We start from the raw sequence: 21,548 nt of genomic DNA, 5'->3' as shown, positions 1-21,548 counted from the left end.
CACCAGGGTAGCAGGCTCACGAGGGGGCACTTTTCTCTCCTCCAAGGGTGTACACAGACTTTTCCCCATCATCCCACTCGATTCTTGAGACCAGAACAGAATGGTGAACATGGCCTGCTGGAGAATTGAGGATAAGGAACGACTAGAGGATAACTTGAAACTCCACAAGGGTTACCTGTTTTCAGAACCCACATACCTTCTCCCTCCTCAACAGCTGCCTTAATTCTTGGAGCTCATGCTTGTTACTATTAAAAAACACTGGGGCTCTGTATCATACAGCCAAAGGAAACCCCATTCTAAGACCCAGTCTGATTTTAGAATCACTCATTAGTGGGTAATTGGCTAAAGTTCATACAATGGATAGGAGGTAGGAGATAGGGGAAGGAAGTATATGGGTTTCTCCCGTAAAGGTGTATCTCAACATGCCACACTTTAAGAACTATGGGGAGAGGAAAAAAGATACACAAGGAAGGGTCAAAATAGAAACATAACATTCATTCCATCCCATCCTGTGACAAAGGACAGTGGTGAAACTGGTCGTGACTGCTGTCTTGGGAAGGCAAAGTCATTTGATCAGTCCATTTCCACAGCATCTACAATATACACCTGGGATGTTTCAAACTTCAGTGGACTCGAGCAAAAAGGGCATTCACCTAAATAAGGGCTGTGTATCCTTAGAAGGAAGTAAAAACTACCTGGAACCTCCTGGAAATACATAGAGATGAGATGCTCCTGCAGGGTGCCTGAAAATACAAGTTATCATGTCAGGCTGATCCAAGTTAGAATCCTAATGAGCTCTTCAGCTTTGGGCCCTGTAACACTCTGAGCTTCAGTTTCCCCACCTAAGATAAGAGGGTCACAGTACTGCCTTATAAGGACTGTCTGGAGACTTGAGGGCAAAGAGCAAACACTGATAGATATTAGCTTCTACATTATCACCCCACTGACTTGGCCAAAATGCGGCATCTTCACACTGCTATTTGGGAATTTTTTTTAATTTTATTAAATCACCCTGAGATAGTTACAAGTTTTCGTGTTTATTTGGGCATTTTTCTGATACTCTCAGAGGCACCCAAACTTGCCCACTTATTTCTACTATTTCATTCTCCCATGAATTATATAAACTCATTTATACAAGAACAACCTTTATTGTATATTCTCAAGTCATAAGGCACATGTTCATTTCTACAGTTAGAAGCAGCCAGCACCAGATAATTCAAGAGACACAAATATAAATGATTTTAAAACAGAGTTCAGGGCCCAGAGCGGTAGTATAGCAGGTAGGGCATCAGCTTGCATGCAGCCAATTGGGGTTTGCTCTCTGACATGTCATATAGTCGCCTGAGCACTGCCAGGAGTGATTCCTGAGTGCAAAGTCAGGAGGAGACCCTGAGCATCACAGAGTCTGTGATGGCCCAAAAACAAAAAACAAACAAAAAAAAATCTCATCTACTTGGTAGATAAGGTTTGCACTGCTGGAGACAAGCAATTCAAAGCAGCTCTCTCTGCTAGTGGCATCAGAAGCACCGAAGGAAGTGTAAACGAAGCAACAGATGTCTGTCCCTGCACCCAAAAAATTCTTATTAAAGAGGTTCGAGTTAGAACTTCTGAACCTTGGGGCTGGAACGATAGCACAGCAGGTAGGGCATTTGCCTTGCACGCGGTCGACCCAGGTTCGATTCCCAGCATTCCATATGGTCCCCTGAGCACCATCAGGAGTGATTCCTGAGTGCATGAGCCAGGAGTAACCCCTGTGCATCGCCGGGTGTGACCCAAAAACCAAAAAAAAAAACAAAAAAACTTCTGAACCTTAACTTCTGAAACTTCATTGAAATAAATAAGCACAGGCCTGCACAGCCACAAAACCAGAATATACAGTGTATGCACATACAACCAGACTCTTGAGCCACTGGGGCATAGCACAATCATTTCCAACTAGATCTGTGCAGGTGAGATGAGTGAAAGTTCAAAGTTAAAGCATGCTGACTTGTTTAAGGCCATGAAAACCTTGACGCCTACAGTAGCATTTTCTGTGTGGTTAGGGCTTGAGAGAGCCGCTAGTGTTCCCCAGCTCGTGGATGGCCTTGTTTTCCAGCACCTCCTTCTTCTTGTCACTTGGTCTCACAGCGTTGTTCAGCATCGCTCTAACCACGGTTATCACCGGTACAGAGTGCCCACTGGCCCAAGAAGCAGGTAAGGAGCTGAAGAATTTCCTAAAGAACCATTCACCTGGGCGAGACTCTTGCCTGTCACATAACAGAACTCTGAAGAGAAAAAAGAAGAGGAAGAGGTGGTAAATTGCATCCAGCTCCTAGAAGATGTGACAGAATTGTATCTCCTTCCAAATGCATTTTGAAGCCCTAAATCCCAGTATGATGGCTGCATGTGTAGACCGGGAGTTAGTTAAGGTAAATGTAAGTACTAACAGTGGGACCCTAATCTGGCCAGAAGGTATCTTCCAGGAGAGGAAGAGCTAGTCAAGGTCTTTCTCTCTCCCTGCATAGGCACACGGAGAGCCTATAGCACCTGGGGTCATGGTACCAGGAAAAGATGCCTCCTTGGACAACTTTTAGACTTCTAGCTTCCAGGATTGTGAGAAAATTACTTTTTGTTCTTCAAATCCTTCCAATTTGTGTTGTTAATTTGTTGCAGCAGCCCAAACAGTAATATGATAGGTGACGGATTTTATTTGATGCATGAAAAGGAATCTTTTAAAGGAAGCAAAACTGGGGTCAGAGCAACAGTACAGTGAGTAAGGTCTTGCATGTAGCCGACCTAGGTTCAATCCCCGGCACCCCATACAATCCTCTGAGCATTGTCAGGAGAGATCCCTGAGAACAGAACCAGGAGTAAACTCGGTGTGCCTACTCTGCCCGCGCACCCCCCAAAAAAAAGAGGAAGCAAAAGATACCCCAGGAAATTTTGGACCATTCTGAATCAGGATCCATCAACCATCAACCATCAACCTTCAACATCAAAAAGTAGGTCCTTCCAAGAAGCAATCATCTTTGAGTCAACTTCTTTCATACTGCAGAGATCTGAGTTGTTGGCCCTTCCATTAAACAATGAGATAGCATTTGGGTACTCTAGGCCATACAAATACTTACCCAGGCCGAAATATTGAGTAACGATCAAAATTTAATTCTTCAACCAAGGCTTCCACTTCTCCCTGTTAACAAAAAGCACATTTTCAGTATAAAACCAAAACCAACTTCTGTAATGCTTGGAAGAATCATTTGGGGTTTTGAAGATAATCTGCTTGGGCAGAATTTACAATAAATCTTCTTGAGCAGAATTTTAGATTCTAAGGCCTTGCATGCAGCTGGCCAGAGTTTGATCCCCAGCACCACATGAGGTGCCCTGAACCACTCCAGGAGTGCTCCCTTCGCACAGCTAGGAGTTGACCCTGAATATCACTGGGTGTGGCCCCCAAACCCAAAATTTTTTTTTTTACCTTATGGGGCTGGAGCAATAGTACAGTGGACAGGGCACTCGCCCTGCACATGGCCAACCCAGGTTCAATCCCTGGCATTCCATATGGTCCCCAAGCCCTACCAGGAATTATTCCTGAATGCAGAGCCAATAGTAACTCCTGAGCATCATGGTGTGGCCCCCCTAAACCAAAATGATAATAATAATAATAATATTAGTCCAGAACCAACATTGTAGGCTGGCAGTCATGAGTCTCTCTTTAAATAACAGTAGTCCCAAGAGTAGTCAGAGAGAACCACAGCACTCAAAAGAACCTGCTTCCTAGTAAAGGCTGCAACCTTAATAACGGGGTTACCGACATCTAAGAGAGGCTTTAATTTGTTAAATAATTAATTTTCATAATTTTCATGCCAAGCATAGCTGAAGATTCCCCCCCCCAACACACACACATTCACATACATCTCCTTATTGCTAGGGATGGAACCCACTGAACTACATTCTCAGTACTAGGCGTCTCTGCAAACAGAAGCGCCAGAGGACACAGCCACAGAGGCATGCAAAGGCCTTATGGATGAAGCTGTGCCCACCTCCTACCTCCTCCTCCTAATGTTCCCCTCACTCATTTGGTAATTCACTGGTTCCATTCCACCATCTTAGGGAGCCTTTACGAAGACTCTTTTATAAAAGTAAAGTTTTTCCAATATGTTCACAGAATTGTACTACCTTCACCATAGTTGAAGGTATGGGTATTTCATCACCTCAGGAAGAAACCAGGTACCGGGTGCTGTAGCAATCTGTCCCAGCCCATGCCAACCACTCATCTTGCTCTCCTTATAGATAGACTTCTGTGGACTTGCAGTGGAATCACACACATTGTACCTTTCTGTGACTAGCTTCTCATATAGCATGATATTTTCAAGCTTTACCCATTCCATGTTGCAGCATGTATTGTTCTTTTTGTTGTTTGTTTTAGAGATCCCACCTGGTGGTGCTCAGGACTTACTCCTGGCTCAGGGTCATTTATTGGGATCACTCCTCTAGTACCGTGGGGACTGTACACAGTGTTGGGGATTGAACCAGGGCCAGCCACATACAGGACCTTAACCCCTGTACTACATTTCTGACCCATGTATCATTTTTTTAGAGCTGAAAAAGATTGCAATGTCTGGACGTGCCATATTATATTCATCCATAGATCAGATAGTGGACATTTGGATTCTACTCAGAATAACACTGCTATTATGAATACTGCTGCGAACATCCATACATAAGTTTTTGTGTGGACATATACTTCTTAGTTTTTACAAAGATGTGCTTTGTCGCTACTAGCAGCTTGTATCAAGGGCCAAGAGAGCCGGCTAAGACCACTTACCTGGCAAGGCTGGTCTTTGGCTTTTCCTGGGAACTTGGGTTTTAGGGATATCACCTAACTGATAGGGGTAGTTTCCTGGGCCTAAATTACTTGTACAGTATGGTTTATGCTGAAAACTTTATTTTTCTTTATTCTAAGCTAAGGGTGCCTACATTTCTGAACCCCTATAAAAGTTCAGGATTCCTGAGCTCAGGGGGGTTACAATATTGGTGCTGGAAAAATTGAGGCCGTCTCCTGCAAACCTTTGGAAGCTTAAATTGAGTTTCCTCTGAACTTTACCCTAGGTACTTTTTCTCTTTGCTGATTTTTGCTTTTATCTCCCTTCACTATAATAGATCATTGCTGTGAGTTATGCTGTGACTAAACACTGACTCCCCTGACACCTTTTATCAAATGACTAAACTTGGTGCCAGGTTTAGACATCATGAAACAAGATTATAAATCTCTTCAGGGCAAGGGCACAAGCAATAACAAAATATCATCGACTCTGAAAGTGCTGCTTTCCCCTATGTGAGGAAACTTGAAGTTCACGGATGCTGAGAACAGCTAACTAGTCTGAACTTGAGGAAGTCTGGGGTTCTGGATGTCACACCACACTCCTCCACCAGCACCCCACAGCTGGCAACAAAAGCAAGATGTTCAACTAGGTACTTAAATGTAGTACTTGAAGGATCGCTTAGGGAAAAACTGTCTTTTCAAGTTGTAGAAGCAAACATATAAGTTAGGTTATCGTTTCTGTCTTTTGGACCTAATTCTTAATGTCATGTCATGGCTAGTCCATAACAACCCCCATGAACAGAAGGCCCTGTCTCTTTCCATTTCACTGGCATTCACTTTTATTTGCCAAGGCTCTGCCGTGGTCCAGGTACTATATTAGGCCCTTCCCATAAATTTGCAAGAAAGTCTACTCATTAGGGAATGATCAGCAGCACAGTTCTTCCAGCAGATTGCCCAAGTTCAAATCCCATGCTGAAAGGCCATGTTTAAATCCTATACTGAAAGTATATAACAGAAGCTAGATAAACCTCTGTAAAAAGATTTCTCACTGGATAAGTCTAATAACTTAAGTCCAGCTTTTAAAATTGTGAGCACACTTGAGATTTTTTTTACATCAGGAGAGATATAGAACAGTTAGAACACGGGGCCCATGTTCCTATAAGCATCAATTTTCTGTGAAGGTAAGAAAATGGAAATACTTTTTGTCAAATAAATAAGAAAACTGGACCCATAAAACATAACTGGACCCATATAAATGCAATCTTCATTTGAAATAGCATCCTGAATTTTTAGGTTAATACTTAAGAATTTAAAAGTTCGTAAACTTCTTAAAATTTATTTTAAAATCTTAATTTTATTTATTTTGGGGAGCACAGCTGGCAATACTCAGGGCTTATTCTTGGCTCTGTACTCAGGAATCACTCTTGTCAGGGGCTTGGGGAGCAACATGGGGTGCCAAAGATCAAACCCAGGTCAGCCACATGCAAGGAAAACACCCCTCCCTGTTGTGCTATCTCTCCAGCCTCCATCTTTATTTTCACTGTCACTGTCATCCCATTGCTCATCGATTTGCTCGAGCGGGCATCAGTAATGTCCCCATCGTGAGGCTTGTTGTTACTGTTTTTTGCATATTGAATATGCCAGGGGTAGCTTGCCAGGCTCTGCCATGCGGGTGAGATACTCTCAGTAGCTTGCCAGGCTGTCCGAGAGGGGCAGAGGAATGAAACCCAGGTCTGCCTCGTGCAAGGCAAATGCCCTACCCGCTGTGCTATCTTTGCTATCTTTTTTTTTTTTTTTTTTTTTTTGCTTTTTGGGTCACACCCGGCGATACACAGGGGTCACTCCTGGCTCATACACCAGGAATCACCCCTGTCGGTGCTCAGGGGACCATATGGGATGGGATGCTGGGATTCGAACTCGGGTCGGCCGCATGCAAGGCAAACGCCCCACCCGCCGTGCTATCGCTCCAGCCCCTCACTGTGCTATCTTTATTTTAACTTTAAAAAATTCTGAGAGGGGCTGGAGCGATAGCACAGCAGGTAGGGCGTTTGCCTTGCACGCTGCTGACACGAGTTTGATTCCCAGCATCCCATATGGTCCCCTGAGTAATGCCAGGAGTAATTACTGAGTGCAAGGCCAGGAGTAACCCCTGTGCATCGCCAGGTGTGACACAAAAAGCCAAAAAATAAAAAAATAAAAAATAATAATAAAAAATTCTGAGAATATGCAGCTTGTAACAGATTTCTTCAGGTTAAATGTCCCAAATGTCAAGTAAATAAATATGTAAAAGCTAATTCCTTTCAGCCATTAGGGAAACTATGAGGGAACTATTTTAAGACCCAGTGCTTCTGAGTTTCTTCCATGCCAGGATTCCATGCTGATATTTAAGATAAACGCTGCTACCACTCATTTCATGGTTGCTGGAAACTAATGGGGAAAGATAAGAGAAATTCTCTTTTAAGTCAATCCTGTTTACAAATATATTCCTTAAAAAAAAAAGATTTTTAAAAATTCATAGCATGATGTATTTCATGCATTCTTGTATTATTTAGTATTTTATAACATACAGTATGCCACTACCCAGGGTTCTACAAAGTACATGAAAGATAGAAATGCACACAAACCTTAATTTGCAGATATAAAAAACTGCTTGACTTATCAGCTCCCTTAGACGTTAGCAAGTTGAAATGCTTACACCCTCCAGCTTTTGCCAGCTCTGCAGACTTCAGGACATAATCTCGATCAACACGAATAAATCCCTCCTAAGGGGGAAAGCATATGAGTTACTTCCAAAAGGCTATGAGTTCATGTTAGAGATGACTACTCTACCTGAGGGACAGGCAAGGAGAACCAGAGTGGAAGGCGATCTAAATAAAATGCATCCAAGCAATATGTGAGTGCCAGGCTCAGACCCTGGGAAATGTTCCAAGTATGATCGTCAGAATAGATGCACCAGCTTTAGCAGTAAGACCAGACAGCAATGAAAAAAACAAGGATAATGGCATTGAAACACAGACACCAAAACAAATCAGCAAAGAACAAAAAAGAATAACAAAATTGGGCTGTGAAACTGCTTTCACTCACACATTTCTTTCCTCTCTTAATTACTTTATAACCTTACAACTCTGTTTTTTTTAATTTTCTATCAACTCTAAAATGGTAGGGTCTCAAAGCCTGACTAAAAGCCCAACAAGATGCTATTAAATCAAGACTACTTAACTCACAGTTTCTGTTTCTATTTTACAAGATTCTGCACCTATTAGTAAGAATGCATCCTTAATTTTTTAGCTGATCAGTATATAATAAAAATGTGCTGAAAACCCTAGTCTAGAATCAGCCCATGAAGTGGCTGAGTCTTTCCTCTCCTGCGCTCCAAAAATATTTAACTGAATGAATAATAGGCTTGTGAAAGTGAAGAAATGGCAAATCCAACTAGAACAAAGTAGCAATAAAAGGAGGCTGGGATAATTTGTACAAACAATAAAGCATGGAACCATTTCCAGGACATAACTAAGGAATACATCCCTTGGGGCTGGAGCGATAGCACAGCGGGTAGGGCGTTTGCCTTGCACTCAGCCGACCCGGGTTCGATCCCCAGCATCCCATATGGTCCCCTGAGTACCGCCAGGAGTAATTCCTGAGTGTAGAGCCAGGAGTAACCTCTGTGCATCACCAGGTGTGACCCAAAAAGCAAAAAAAAAAAAAAAAAAAAGAATACATCCCTCTACCCACAAAAAAGGAATTCCATGTAGTAACAGCTTCTTGGGGCTACCATAAAATCTGGCATTCTCAAACTTGAGACTTGAGGATGTATTTGACATCTATGGAAGCCGAACTTCATCAGAGCTCGAGATTGTTATTATAATGAGGGTTGATTCCAGAAAATTCCAACTGGAGGGCTGGATTTTTATGGTTCCCTCTCCATCCTTATTTCTCTGGTACCCAGGTATCGCATGCTTGGCTCTAGTGCTCCCACACATGGTGTGCAGTGCTCATCAGAGGTCACTTACTTGGTGGCAGTGTGCTGGATATCGCATACTTTTTAGGGGTAGTGCCAGGGATCCCAAGCTGTAGAACCACAAGGATTGTACTGGGGCAAATGGGGGTCACTCCAGGGACGAAAGAAACTCTTGATCACAAACCTTCTATTTTGTTTTTTAATTAAAAGTTTGTCCTGTGGGGAACTGGGAATGTAGTTCAGTGGTAGAGAGCATGCTATGAATGTATGAGGCCCCCAAATTAAATAATTTAAAATTTCCATATGGCATTTGTTTTTCCCTGAACATTTTGTATCATATGGAGATGTGTATCTTTCATAAAATGTTAGGAGATACACACCTTAGGAAATATGTCCAAAACCCTCATAACAGAGATGTTAAAACAAAGTCTGGTGAACAAGAGAACTATCAGCTAACCAGAAAGAGGGGGGGAAGAGGGAGAGAGAGAGAGAGAGAGAGAGAGAGAGAGAGAGAGAGAGAGAGAGAAAGAGAGAGAGAGAGAGAGAGAGGGAGGGAGAGAGGTGCAAATTCTTGACTCTGATGACTGCACTTCTCTCTGTATCTACCATCCTTCTCATCCCAGACTATCTCAAATTAATGAAAATGGCTAACTTATGATTCTGCAGACAAAATAGTGACTCATAACCAAGTTACATGGCAATGGGTTAGTTAAGTTAGCTACTCATTACTCACCAGATCTTAAAATAAGAAATTATTCTGGACTAACTGGACCCAATGTAATCACAAGAGTCCTGAAAAGTGGAAAAGGGGGAAGCAGAGAAAATAGAATTGTGCAGTGTGAGGGAACCGAACCCAACTATCCTGACAGAATGAAGATGGTAACCAGGGACCAAGGAGTACAGGTGGCTTCTAGAAACTGGAAAGGTAAAGAAATGGAATTTCCTCAGGATCTTCTAACAAGGCAAAGCATTATGAGCAACACCTTGATTTTTTTTTTATCTCAGCAAAATCCAGAACATAAATCTGTATTGTTTTTAAGCCACTAAACGTGAGGCCTAAAATTAAGCCTCTAAATTGAATCCTATATTCAACTTTAAGAGACCAGGCTCGGGGGCTGGAGCGATAGCACAGCAGGTAGGGTGTTTGCCTTACATGCGGCAGACCCGGGTTCAAGTCCCAGCATCCCATATGGTCCCCCAAGCACCGCCAGGAGTAGTTCCTGAGTGCATGAGCCAGGAGTGACCCCTGTGTATCGCCGGGTGTGACCCAAAAAGCAAAAAAATAAATAAATAAATAACTTAAAAAAAAAAAGAGACCAGGCTCAAACAAACTTTTAAAAACTAGACATGTAAGTAGATTATAAAACGAAGCAAATATTCTAAGTCTAGAACTCACTAAACATCCTCTGCAATCAGCTCTCCATCAAGAAACTCAACATTGCAGTTATCTTAAAAGCCTCCTCTCCCTCTCAGCACTCATAGAGGCCATTTGATATCACTGCCTGCAGGGTTGTGGGTTTTTCTGACTTATAAACTTAACCCTTTACCCAGGAAACAACACCAGCTCCTCTTGTGTTCCATACTCTGATATTTAATCCTAGCAACTGTGCTCTGTGCCTGTCCTACACACATATTTAAACTCATAGCATTGCTTTTTCAAAACTGTGCGAAGGACCACAATCAACAGCAACCCTCTGGTTATTGCAAAAACAATAACAAAAGAGCAAAATGAAAGAGGGAATAAAGAAATAAATACAGGGGCTAGAGAGATAGCACAGCGGGTAGGGTGTTTGCCTTGCATGCAACCGACCCAGGTTCGATTCCCAGCATTCCATATCCCTGATATCCCTACGTACCATCAGGAATAATTCCTGAGTGCAAAGCCAGGAGTAACCCCTGTGCATCACTGGGTGTGACCCAAAAATAAAAATAGTAATAATAAGAAGAAAGGCAGAAAGAAAGAAAGAAAGAAAGAAAGAAAGAAAGAAAGAAAGAAGAAAGAAAGAAAGAAAGAAAGAAAGAAAGAAAGAAAGAAAGAAAGAAAGAAAGAAAGAAAGAAGGGAGGGAGGGAGGGAGGGAGGGAGGGAGGGAGAAGGAAAGAAAGAAAGAAAGAAAGAAAGAAAGAAAGAAAGAAAGAAAAGAAAGAAAGAAAGAAAGAAAGAAAGAAAGAAGGAAGGAAGGAAGGAAGGAAGGAAGGAAGGAAGGAAGGAAGGAAGGAAGGAAGGAAGGAAGGAAGGAAGGAAAGAAAGAAAGAAAGAAAGAAAGAAAGAAAGAAAGAAAGAAAGAAAGAAAGAAAGAAAGAAAGAAAGAAAGAAAGAAAGGAGCTATTTAAAAAGTCATGAAGCAATTTTAATATTTGGCACATTCTGAGAGAAGCAAATGATTTTTCTTAGAGCCGTCCCCCTAACTAAACTTTGAACGTGCTGAGAGTATGCCAAGGAAAAAATAAATTCCAAAACTACATAGAAAGACTCTCAAGCACCCAATATCCCATCCACATCTGTTTTTCTTGTTTCAAGTAATTCACCAGATTGCCAATTTTAATAAAAGGTTGTGATTCACAATAAATTCTGTCATGAACTAAGAAAAGAAATTCCTTTTTTTTGTCACTGCTATTGTTTCAACATTATTTCTTGGTAGGGTTGTTACAGTTGTCTCTGTTGAAATACCTTTTCTTTCATTAGCGGCTGTAAAAATAAGGCAATGATTCAGCCAATCACGGGTCTCTAAACCGACGCTGTCTCTCTCACTTAATCCAGGGGCAGTAAAGGGACACTTTGATTAAACTGAGACCCTAATTTATTTGGCTTTAGTTCTGGATCATCCTCTCCTTAATAGAGTGCTGTCGTCTTCAATTGTTTGATGAAAATTAAAGTGACATAAATGCCATGGGACTTTTTCAATCTGATTAGTCAGCGAAGGCACATCAATACCACCCCAGCCATCAGACTCTGGCGTCCTTCCTTTCATGGGCCTGGCTAACAACTGACAACCGCCCCTTGAAGGACGAGCACCCACGCTGCCTCGGACACCCCCACACTTAGCCCATCAACCCTACTCAATGGGCCCTCTTGACAAGGTGCCCACACCTTTCTCCATCCCTGTTCTTGGGACAAAGCTAAATATTGTTTTATTAGCAATCAATGGCTGTTAATCCAAAACAATTTCACAAATCCTTTGAGCCTTCAAGCTGATTATAAATACGCTTTTTGTTTTTTTTTCCAAGGCCCTCTAAATTTTGAATTTCAGTGCCGCCACCCTGAGGCTTGGCCTTTTAGCTGGTGAATGAAACTCAAAATTTAAAAGCAAAGGGGTCAATGGCTTCAAAGAATTAGAAATCAAACTTAAATGTGGATCCCGTGACTGGCAACACACTTGAATTTTCTTTGGTGTGGAAGATTCCATTTACAGATAAAGTGGTGCTATGATTAAAAACCTTATTATTAAAAATGCTTTCTTGTTCTCAAATAAAATGAATATTGAACCAGAATGTTTTATACCACATTATAAATATTACTCCAATACAGTTTTACAGATTTAGATAAATATCAGAAACCACACTTCCCAGAAATATAATTTTGGGGAGAAATCTATTAGTTTCCCTAGCCACATGGCAGAATAAAAGACTTTTTTTCTGGGAACATTAAGCCTATTATGCTATCTTTATAATTTCATAGTCGATTGGTCCATCTCATTCTAAGAATCAGAACTCTTTCTAGAAAAAGAAAGCAATTGCACAAGTTCCCACTATAAATTCATTTCCCTTCACCTTCCCAGCAGAGATATTCTCACAGGCTCCACAAAGATCAAAGGAGACAAATTCTTCCATTGTTCTTATTTTAAGCCCTTTCAAAGTTCAGAATTACAAAGAATATCTTCTCATCATCTTTACCCATGCCTGATTTAAGAAAAAAACATTCTAACATGGTATTTCATGACCAACCGAGAAGACACAGCCAAATGCATAATTTTACAATTAGGGAAGATCTATATTCTTTATTGAACAAGGAAGGTTGACACCTAAGCTGCCCAAGTTAAAGCTAATCGTTTCCCAAAAAACAGGAGAAAGTTACTAGATCTCCCCTTAGCACCAGTTCCAGTGGAAATCCAGGTAGACTGTCCCCAAATGTGTAAAATCCTTACTTCCAGGACCTCTGAATGACTTTTTTTTTAGAAATTGGATCATTACTGAAATAATTATTTTGAACAAGGTATACTGAGTAGGGTGGTGCTTAATCACATTTGAGTAGTGTTCTTATAAAAGGGGCAAATTTGAAGGAAGTCATAGCACAAAGGAAATACGCCACGTGAGGCGAGGAAGAGCAAGACAGCCATCTACAAGAAGAAATGTTCCTTACCTCACAATCCCCAGAAGACCCAATCCTATTGACTCCCTGAGACTTGTTTACTCAGAACTGAGAGAGAGAGAGCATTTCAGCAGGTGACACTATCCCGGTTCTAACACGTTGTATTGGTACATTGTTATGAGCCAGGAGAGTGATATGCTGAAGGGCAGCCAAAAGAAACTACTCAGAGGATTTCAACCATGAGGCAGAAACCTCGAATTTCTTAGAAGTTTCTTGTCTAGAAATTTGGACTGTTGTGCTCGCTTCGGCAGCACATATACTAAAATTGAAACGATACAGAAAAGATTAGCATGTCCCTGCGCAAGGATGAAATACAGACTGTTAAAGCAACATACGGGGTGCTCCCACGATAAAACAGCAACAGAATGGCCAAAGTTCTGCCACAGGCTTTGACGTGAACCTTTCCACAGAGAGGGTGGCTGACGCGAAGCACAAAGCAGTAGCGTTCTGGCCTCTCACCCCCGCCCCCAAGGGTTTAATTCCCAGCACCTCGTATGGTTCCCAGAGCACCACCAGGAGGGATCCCTGAGCACAGAGATGGGAGTAAGCAAGGAGTATCCCTGGGTGTGGCCCCCAAACAGACAACTTTTTGGGTTACAGTGAACTTGGGATTTCCAACCCTCATCAAACTATTGTTATCCCTGACAATGAACAAATCCTGTGAATTGTTGCATCAAATGATTACAACTTCCAAACTTCATAGTGCACCCAATTTAGGATCATTGTAAATGACAAAACAAGGATTCAAATACAAACACTACCAAAAACATTTTCTAAAGTATATATCAGCTTACTTTCTGTCACTATCCTCTCCAGTCACCTAAGTTCCAACCTCATTTTTCAGACTATACTTAGCCTTTTAGTCTTTTCCCTCATTAGTTTTATCTTTTCAAACTGCTTTTGTGGAGACAAAGATGCTGTGTGGCCTAATTTGTTCTAGAGGAATAAATTCTACCTTTAAAGAAAAAAATCTAGATAATAAAGATATTCAATTCATTCCTCTCATTAAAATTGTGTTATCCAGTTTTAATAACAAAGCAACTTAGATTTCTTCCTGAAGTGCCCTATAATAAGATTTGCCTTATGTCGTGAAAATCAAGTACTGCATGCTTATTGCAGTGGTTTTTATTTTGCTGAGTCACCACGAAAATCAGTGAGACAGTGCAACCTGCAGTGGATTAGAACAAAACTTTTCAAGGCTTTTAGAGGGCAGCCCTCTTGTTTGAGGACAGAAAAGGCTGCGCTAGCTGATGAGCGGGAATAGGACCCTTTTCAGGATAGAGAGCGTGCACATTCTAGGGGGAAGCAAACCTCTCTCTCAACCACAATTCCCAGCACAGGGCTAAAAACCTCAGCTGTGTTCTAAGATGGGCCTGACAAAATCATAAAGGATTTTTGAAAGACATCCTACTAAAAGCATTGTTTACTGGATCACCAGGAGGCCCAGAGAAACACAGCTGAGCAGAATTCCTGCATTGATCCTTGGTTGTTTACAAAACCGTCCTTAACCACGTACTCCCCTCGTGATTCTGATGCATGGGCCTTTCTCAAAAGCCAGGGTAAGCCCCCATGACAGTACCGTGGTCCTGAATATTAAAGAGGTTTAGCTCCACAAGAGATGTGAAGTGGAGCAAGGAAAGCCTCTTTAACAAATGGTGCTGGCACAACTGGACAACCACATGCAAAAAAATGGGTTTAGACCTTGACCTGACACCATGCACAAAAGTCAGATCAAAATGGATTAAAGACCTCAACATTAGACCACAAACCATAAGGTACATTGAAGACAAGGTCGGCGAAACCCTCCACGATATTGAAGATAAAGGTATCTTCAAAGGTGACACGGAACTAAGCAATCTAGTAAAAACAGAGATCAACAAATGGGACTACATTAAACTAAAAAGCTTCTGCACCGCAAGAGATACAGTGACCAGAATCCAAAGACTATCCACAGAATGGGAAAGGATATTTACACAATACCCATCAGATAAGGGGTTGATATCAATGGTATATAAAGCACTGGTTGAACTCTACAAGAAGAAAACATCCAACCCCATCAAAAAATGGGGCGAAGAAATGAACAGAAACTTTACCAAGGAAGAAATACGAATGGCCAAAAGGCACATGAAAAAGTGCTCTGCATCACTAATCATCAGAGAGATGCAGATCAAAACAACTTTGAGATACCACCTCACACCACAGAGACTAGCACACATCCAAAAGAACAAAAGCAACCGCTGTTGGAGAGGATGTGGGGAGAAAGGGACCCTTCTTCACTGCTGGTGGGAATGCCGACTGGTTCAGCCCTTCTGGAAAACAATTTGGACGACTCTCAAAAAATTAGATATTGAATTCCCATTTGACCCAGCAATACCACTGCTGGGAATATATCCCAGAGAGGCAAAAAAGTACAATCGAAACAACATCTGCACATGTATGTTCATCGCAGCACTGTTTACAATAGCCAGAATCTGGAAAAAACCCGAATGCCCCAGAACGGATGACTGGTTGAGGAAACTTTGGTACATCTATACAATGGAATACTATGCAGCTGTTAGAAAAAAGGAGGTCAAGAATTTTGTAGTCAAGTGGATGGGCATGAAAAGTTTCATGCTGAGTGAAATGAGTCAGAAAGAGAGAGACAGACATAGAAAGATTGCACTCATCTATGGTATATAGAATAACAGAGTGGGAGACTAACACCCAAGAACTGTAGAAATAAGTACCAGGAGGTTGACTCCATGGCTTCGAGGCTGGCCTCACGTTCCGGGGAAAGGTCAACTCAGAGAAGCAATCACCAACTACATTGCAGTCGAAGGCCATGTGGGGGAAGGGAGTTGCGGGCTGAATGAGGGCTAGAGACTGAGCACAGCGGCCACTCAACACCTTTATTGCAAACCACAACAGCTAATTAGAGAGAGAAAACAGAAGGGAATGCCTTGCCACAGTGGCAGGGTGGGGTGGGGGGGAGATGGGATTGGGGAGGGTGGGAGGGACACTGGGTTTACGGGTGGTGGAGAATGGGCACTGGTGGAGGGATGGGTTCCCAAACTTGGTATGAGGGAAGTATGAGCACAAAAGTGTATAAATCTGTAACTGTACCCTCACGGTGATTCTCTAATTAAAAATAAATAAATTAAAAAAAAAAAAAGAGGTTTAGCTCCAGCAAATAAATTCTGCCAGGGGGATAAATTACAGACAAGGTATAAATTAAATAAGATGCATTAACGCTTATCCAGGATATATGTAGAAGACTGTGACTTCTAACTACGTAGTAAACTATAACTTCTGGACAGGAGCTGATGTAATTTAGAACACCATTAAAAAGAAAATGAAATGTATATTAAAAGAGTTCTGCGTCAGTTAAGACTGAATCACCACCGAGGCTGAATCATGGCTGGAGGCTGAGTCATCCTGGGAGAGAGCTGAGTCGTGCCACTGTTCTGGTGTTCTAGCCCAGAATTTTAAAGTTTGGCAGGAAAATAGGTTGAAGAAAAATACTCAGGTTTAAAACATTTATTAAAAACCAGAACAAACAGTACAATTGTCCGTTACTTTTACTCAGACACGATGATTTGCCTTACTCAGAGGATATAGACGATGGAAGCATAAAAAATCTTAAAACAATAAAAACTTAATTATATTTAAACACGACAAATGTGCTTTAAAAAGTAGCAAGGTGAGCAAGAAAGAAATCATGGAGACACCTTAGCAGAGAGGAGGGAGAAGGTATATTTCTTCCTTACCGCCCCAGCCTTTTTTCTGGTGGTTCCCAAGCAACAGAATCCGACATCGTGACCTTGGAAGGCAGAACTGTAGTCATCCAACTTTTCAAAGTCCACTATTTCTTGATTCTAGAAAATAAGGACAAGGGAGTTTATAACTTATTATTTAAACAAAACAACCCTCTAGACTGAAGGAATTATTGAATATCATTGTGCCTACTTCATATCAAACTTTGTAAGCTCACCTCCCCCCTCAAAAATAGAAAGCAGGGGCTGGAGCGATAGTACAGCGGTAGGGCGTTTGCCTTGCACGCGGCTGACCTGGGTTCAATTCCCAGCATCCCATATGGTCCCCTGAGCACCGCCCGGGGTAATTCCTGAGTGTAGAGCTGGGTGTGACCCAAAAAGGGAAAAAAAAAGAAAGCAATTTCTCTGACTGAAAATAAACAAGGCCCTAATATGTCAACAGTACCCATATCTGGATGGTTTTCAATAGGGGCAATTCCGATCTCTCAAATCAGGTTAGAATTTTCCCACTAGAAAATATAGGACCAGAGGGATAGTACAGCAGGTAGGGTGTTTCCTTGCATGTAACTGACAGGATCTGATCTCTTCAACCACCTATAATCCCCTGAGCCAGCCAGGAGTGATCCCTGAGCTCAGAGCCAGCAGTAAGCTCTGAATACCACCAGGTGTGGCATCAAAACAAAAAGAAAAGAAAAACACCTGTCTGTATCTCACCAGGAAAGATGCCTAAGAGATACAATATAAAGTAGGGACAGAGAATAGTGTTCTGGATCTTCAAGACCTAGGTATAAATCTCACTTGCTACTCAGTAGGCATATAGTTTTGGCCAAGTCATTTATCACATGCCTCAGGCTTTTTTTTAATAGTAAAATGTGAATAATAATCTTTCCTCTGTCTAATCCCCAAACCACTTGCTTTAGAATCAAACAAGGGGTTCTCAATAAAATCGATCTGTTTGAGTGGGTTTCACATGAAAACATTTGACTTAGAAACTGCACTTTCGGGGGGCTGGAGTGATAGCATAGCGGGTAGGGCGTTTGCCTTGGCACACGGCCGACCCGGGTTCAAATCCCAGCATCCCATATGGTCCCCTGAGCACCGCCAGGAGTAATTCCTGAGTGCAGAGCCAGGAATAACCCCTGTGCATCGCCAGGTGTGACCCAAAAAGCAAAAAAAAAAAAAAAAAAAAAAAGAAACTGCACTTTCGGGGCTGGAGTGATAGCACAGCAGGTAGGGCGCTTGTCTTGCACGAGACCAAACGGGTTTGATTCCCAGCATCCCACATGGTCCCCTGAGCACCGCCAGGAGTAATTCCTGAGTGTAGAGCCAGGAGTAACCCCTGTGCATCGCCAGGTGTGACCCAAAAAGCAAAAGAGCAAAAAAGAAAAAAAGAAAGAAAACTGCACTTTCAACAAGCACCTATAATAATTCACATGCACGCTAAAATTTAGGACCCTCCATCCAACTTCCTATATTTGTTGTGAAACTTAAATAAAATGTTGAGAAATGTCCATTATCTAGTAATTCAAGTAAAAGGTTGATTTCCTATCCCACTTGATCCAAAAATTTACCTGGCACTGTATACAATGCTGAAGAAAAACTTATTTTTCATACAGTGCCTGATCAAATTTTGACTCCAAGTTTTGACATTCAAAGCAGGGAAGTTAATTAAGTTTCTGATTTATAATAGAAACTTATAAGTGTGTATAACCAAGAGTGTATAACCAGTACATGAAACCAGACTATAAAGGTCACTTTCATCTGCCTAAATCTGAGCAAAGAGATTCACTTCATTTTACTTACTTTTGGTTTTTGAACCACACAGTGCAGTGCTCAAGATTTATTCCTGGTGGGTCCTGGGGGGGCCACATGGGATGCCAGGGATAGATCCTAGATCAGTCCTTTGCAAGGCAAGCCTTGCCTCATCTTCTGTCCTATCTCCTGGCCCCTCCACTTCGTTTTAAATGGAAACGTTCTAATGGCCCGAAGTCCAAATGCAGAGTGATCTGCATGTGGACCTCCAGAGATGAATATTTACTTGGGAGATCATGTTACTTGGAATATTCTACCAGTGGAACTTTGAGAATGATTTCTACAGTGCTGCGGTCTCTGGGTCACAGGATAATTTGCTGCAGTTCATAAACAATTCGATTTAAATGGGGGCAATTATCTGCAGAAGCTCAGGCTTCAGGGATTGTCAGCAGAGTGAAATCTGTGTATCGGCTGCTTGACCATGTAAATGACTGCAGGGGGGAAAATCCCCCTAACATTGACAAGCCCGCTGCCCTGCGGTGCCAGGCAAACCCCAGTGTGCAAAGCATTTCACATTTGAGGACAACGTGAGTGTGCGGAGGCTAGGAAAAGAAAACCAGTCAAGAGAAAACTGCCCGGCTTCACGGGGCTGCCTCAAAACTTAGGGGAGATAGTTCAGGGGTGCCCGTGCAAGGGCCGGAATTTGAGTCTCCGGACCACACCTGAGGGTGTGATGCTGTCTTGAGCAGCACCCCAGAAATGCTCGGAGCACGGAAATACCAGGTCAAAAATCACAGGGAGGGGCTCTGGGACCCTCTGAGTGCTGCTTGGGAATGCCCCTTCCTACCCAAACAAAACGATGCTTTTTTTTTTTTTTTTTTGAAAACTGCACTTTTGAAAACTGCCCAGGCCTCCAATTCCGACGTCGACTGGGGCCTTCTAAGGGGTCTAGACTGCAAGTCCACACAGCCGAGGGGACGGCCTGCCGGGTCCAGATGCAGGGGGTCCAGCTGGCTACTGTAAGGGCGCTCAGAGTCCCGTGTTGGCTGGTCTGACCACCAGGCACACTGGTCCGGTCCGTGTTCAGACTCGGCATGACTTTTTTTTTTTTTTTTTTTTAAACCCAGCAGGTTTTCACCGCGTCTACACCGGGACGTCCCGGCTCGGATACCCACCACGTTTTTGTACGCCTCCCCGTCGAGGTCGAGCTTCCTGCGCCCAATGAGCGTGACTCTGGCGAACAGGCCCTGCCGGAGCATCTCGCCCAGCAGCGCCCGGCCGGTCTCCCCGCTGGCGCCCAGGATGAAGGCAGACTTGTTCTGCATCCTGAAGTCTTCCCGCAGCTTGGCCAGCGCGTCCGCCGCGTCCGTCATGCTGCAGGGGGCAGAGGCAGGCGGTGGTGGGCTCGGGGGACGACGGGGGACACAGGACTTGGGAAAGGGAACCCCCGGGTGGTTAGATGCGTCCCGAGAACAAGCTATTGTTCTCGGTCACTGTTCCCCTGGGGAAGGTGCTGAGTCACCTGCAGGGCGGGGCGCCCTGGCTGTGTCCCCTGCAGCCGAGCAACCCACGGCCTGGAAGAAGAGTCTAGAACAGGAGCCTGGGCTCCAGGGCCACCAACTGCAGGCCCCCTGCAGGCCCTGTGCCCTCGACTGTCTCGGGGGGGGGTGGGGGGGGTTGCCCGGTGCCTCCCTCCTCCACCCAAACGGGTGACGTGAGGTGGGGGGAAGGGGGGAACCAGCTCGGTCCCCGTCGCCAGGGGTTACCTACAACCGGCCCCCGGCCCCGCGTCCTCCAGCCCCCGCAGGAGCTGAGCGGCCACCAGCGCGGCCACCAGCGCGGCCACCGCCGCCGCCGCCGCCGCCGCGGCCCGGGGCATCCGGGCAGCCCGCCCTGCCCGCGGCTCCGAGCTGCCAGGCCCAGTCCCCATGGGCGGGCACCCCTGCGGGTGAGCGGGGCTGGGGAAGGGGCTGTCGAGGCCGCCACTCACGCGCACCCTACCCGACTCGGCTTCCGGGGACTTTGCAGCCCGGAGCTTCGCCCCGCCCAGAAGGGGTGGGACGTGGAGGCGGGGGGTGGGGTGGGGTGGGGTGGGGTGGGGAGGGTGGGACTGGCTGGGTCACCTCCACCGCGGGAAGTGGACCCCGCGAGCATGTGCGCAGCGCCCCAGTAGGACGCTCAGAGACCCCCCCCCAAGTGTCTGGAATCCTCAATCCCCAACGTCCCTGCACACAGCATCGCGGCTAGCCTGCCCCCTCCCTCGGCCCATGGACTCGAACCCTCAGCCCTTTCCAAACCTGTCTTTCCTAGCCGCGCCGTGGACACAGCTTCACCTGGAGGTCTCCGCTTGGGAAACTTACCCATGCATCCACCCCAAACGTCAAATAAAGCCGGCGCCCCGCCTTTCCTGGATAATCACACCTCCCAGCCCTGCCCGCTCCGGCCTCTGGACTCCATTCTCCTGTTCCAGATGAACCCAGTCATGCTCTTCTTGCAAATGTTTTCTCGTGTTGTTTTTCAAAAGCTGTCCTCAGAGCTCCCTGTGTAACTGGTTTCCCTGCCCAAGTTGTGGCCTATTTCAGCCTCCAGATGGCTGAGCCACTGGGCCTGGTTCAGAACAGTGGTTTCCAATGTTAATTGTCTGTTCTTATGATCACTACCAACCTAATGATGGTAAAGGGCTAGAATCCCAAGCAGGACCCTGAACCATGAGAGAGGCTGGCGGTGTGAACAGGGGTCACTTGGGGCTCCCAGCATTCCAACACCAGTCTTGCAAGTGAGGCAAGCCAAAATGTGTTCCCTCTCCTTCCAGTTATTATATGTAGGTGTTAGCTGGGCTCAGCCAATCAGCCTGAGATCCGAAGGCAAGGGTAGAGGATATGGGCGCCTATACATGATCTATCGGTAATCTTGGGATT

General features: G+C 44.0%; 1 protein-coding gene and 1 non-coding gene across 5 annotated transcripts; one reads left to right on the top strand and one right to left on the bottom strand.

Annotated features, from left to right (window-relative positions):
- Positions 1-565: 565 nt before the first annotated feature.
- Positions 566-21,041, bottom strand: HTATIP2 (HIV-1 Tat interactive protein 2). Of its 4 annotated transcripts, none has more exons than XM_055142343.1 (6): positions 20,397-20,621; positions 19,806-20,004; positions 16,873-16,980; positions 7,426-7,563; positions 3,108-3,169; positions 566-2,264 (listed from the first exon to the last, which is right to left on the bottom strand). In XM_055142343.1, exons 1-6 carry the CDS (start codon positions 20,558-20,560, stop codon positions 2,039-2,041), a joined length of 897 nt encoding a protein of 298 aa, XP_054998318.1. In that variant the 5' UTR covers positions 20,561-20,621; the 3' UTR covers positions 566-2,038. The 4 variants fall into 4 exon arrangements, with proteins under 4 accessions (XP_054998318.1, XP_054998321.1, XP_054998319.1 ...); XM_055142346.1 differs by lacking the exon at positions 20,397-20,621 and adding an exon at positions 20,928-21,041 and having other exon boundaries at positions 570-2,264; XM_055142344.1 differs by lacking the exon at positions 20,397-20,621 and adding an exon at positions 20,632-20,666 and having other exon boundaries at positions 570-2,264.
- LOC129406211 (U6 spliceosomal RNA) lies at positions 13,362-13,467 on the top strand. The gene has a single exon (XR_008630874.1). It is a non-coding gene; the product is annotated as a U6 spliceosomal RNA (small nuclear RNA).
- Positions 21,042-21,548: the final 507 nt, after the last annotated feature.

Source organism: Sorex araneus, chromosome 6 (assembly GCF_027595985.1).
Source record: "Sorex araneus isolate mSorAra2 chromosome 6, mSorAra2.pri, whole genome shotgun sequence".
NCBI lineage: Eukaryota > Metazoa > Chordata > Mammalia > Eulipotyphla > Soricidae > Sorex > Sorex araneus.
The sequence above is the reverse complement of the archived record's forward strand: the minus strand, read 5'-3'. Positions and strand labels throughout refer to the sequence as shown.

What these genes read in the sequence shown, in the direction of transcription:
- HTATIP2 (XM_055142343.1), bottom strand. Translation starts at nt 20,560, where the DNA reads ATGGGGACTGGGCCTGGCAGCTCGGAGCCGCGGGCAGGGCGGGCTGCC. An exon ending in GGGCCGGGGGCCGGTTGTAG is followed by an intron (nt 20,005 to 20,396) that starts GTAACCCCTGGC and finishes TGCCCCCTGCAG; the next exon opens with CATGACGGACGCGGCGGACG. An exon ending in TTTTATATCTGCAAATTAAG is followed by an intron (nt 3,170 to 7,425) that starts GTTTGTGTGCAT and finishes TTTTGTTAACAG; the next exon opens with GGAGAAGTGGAAGCCTTGGT.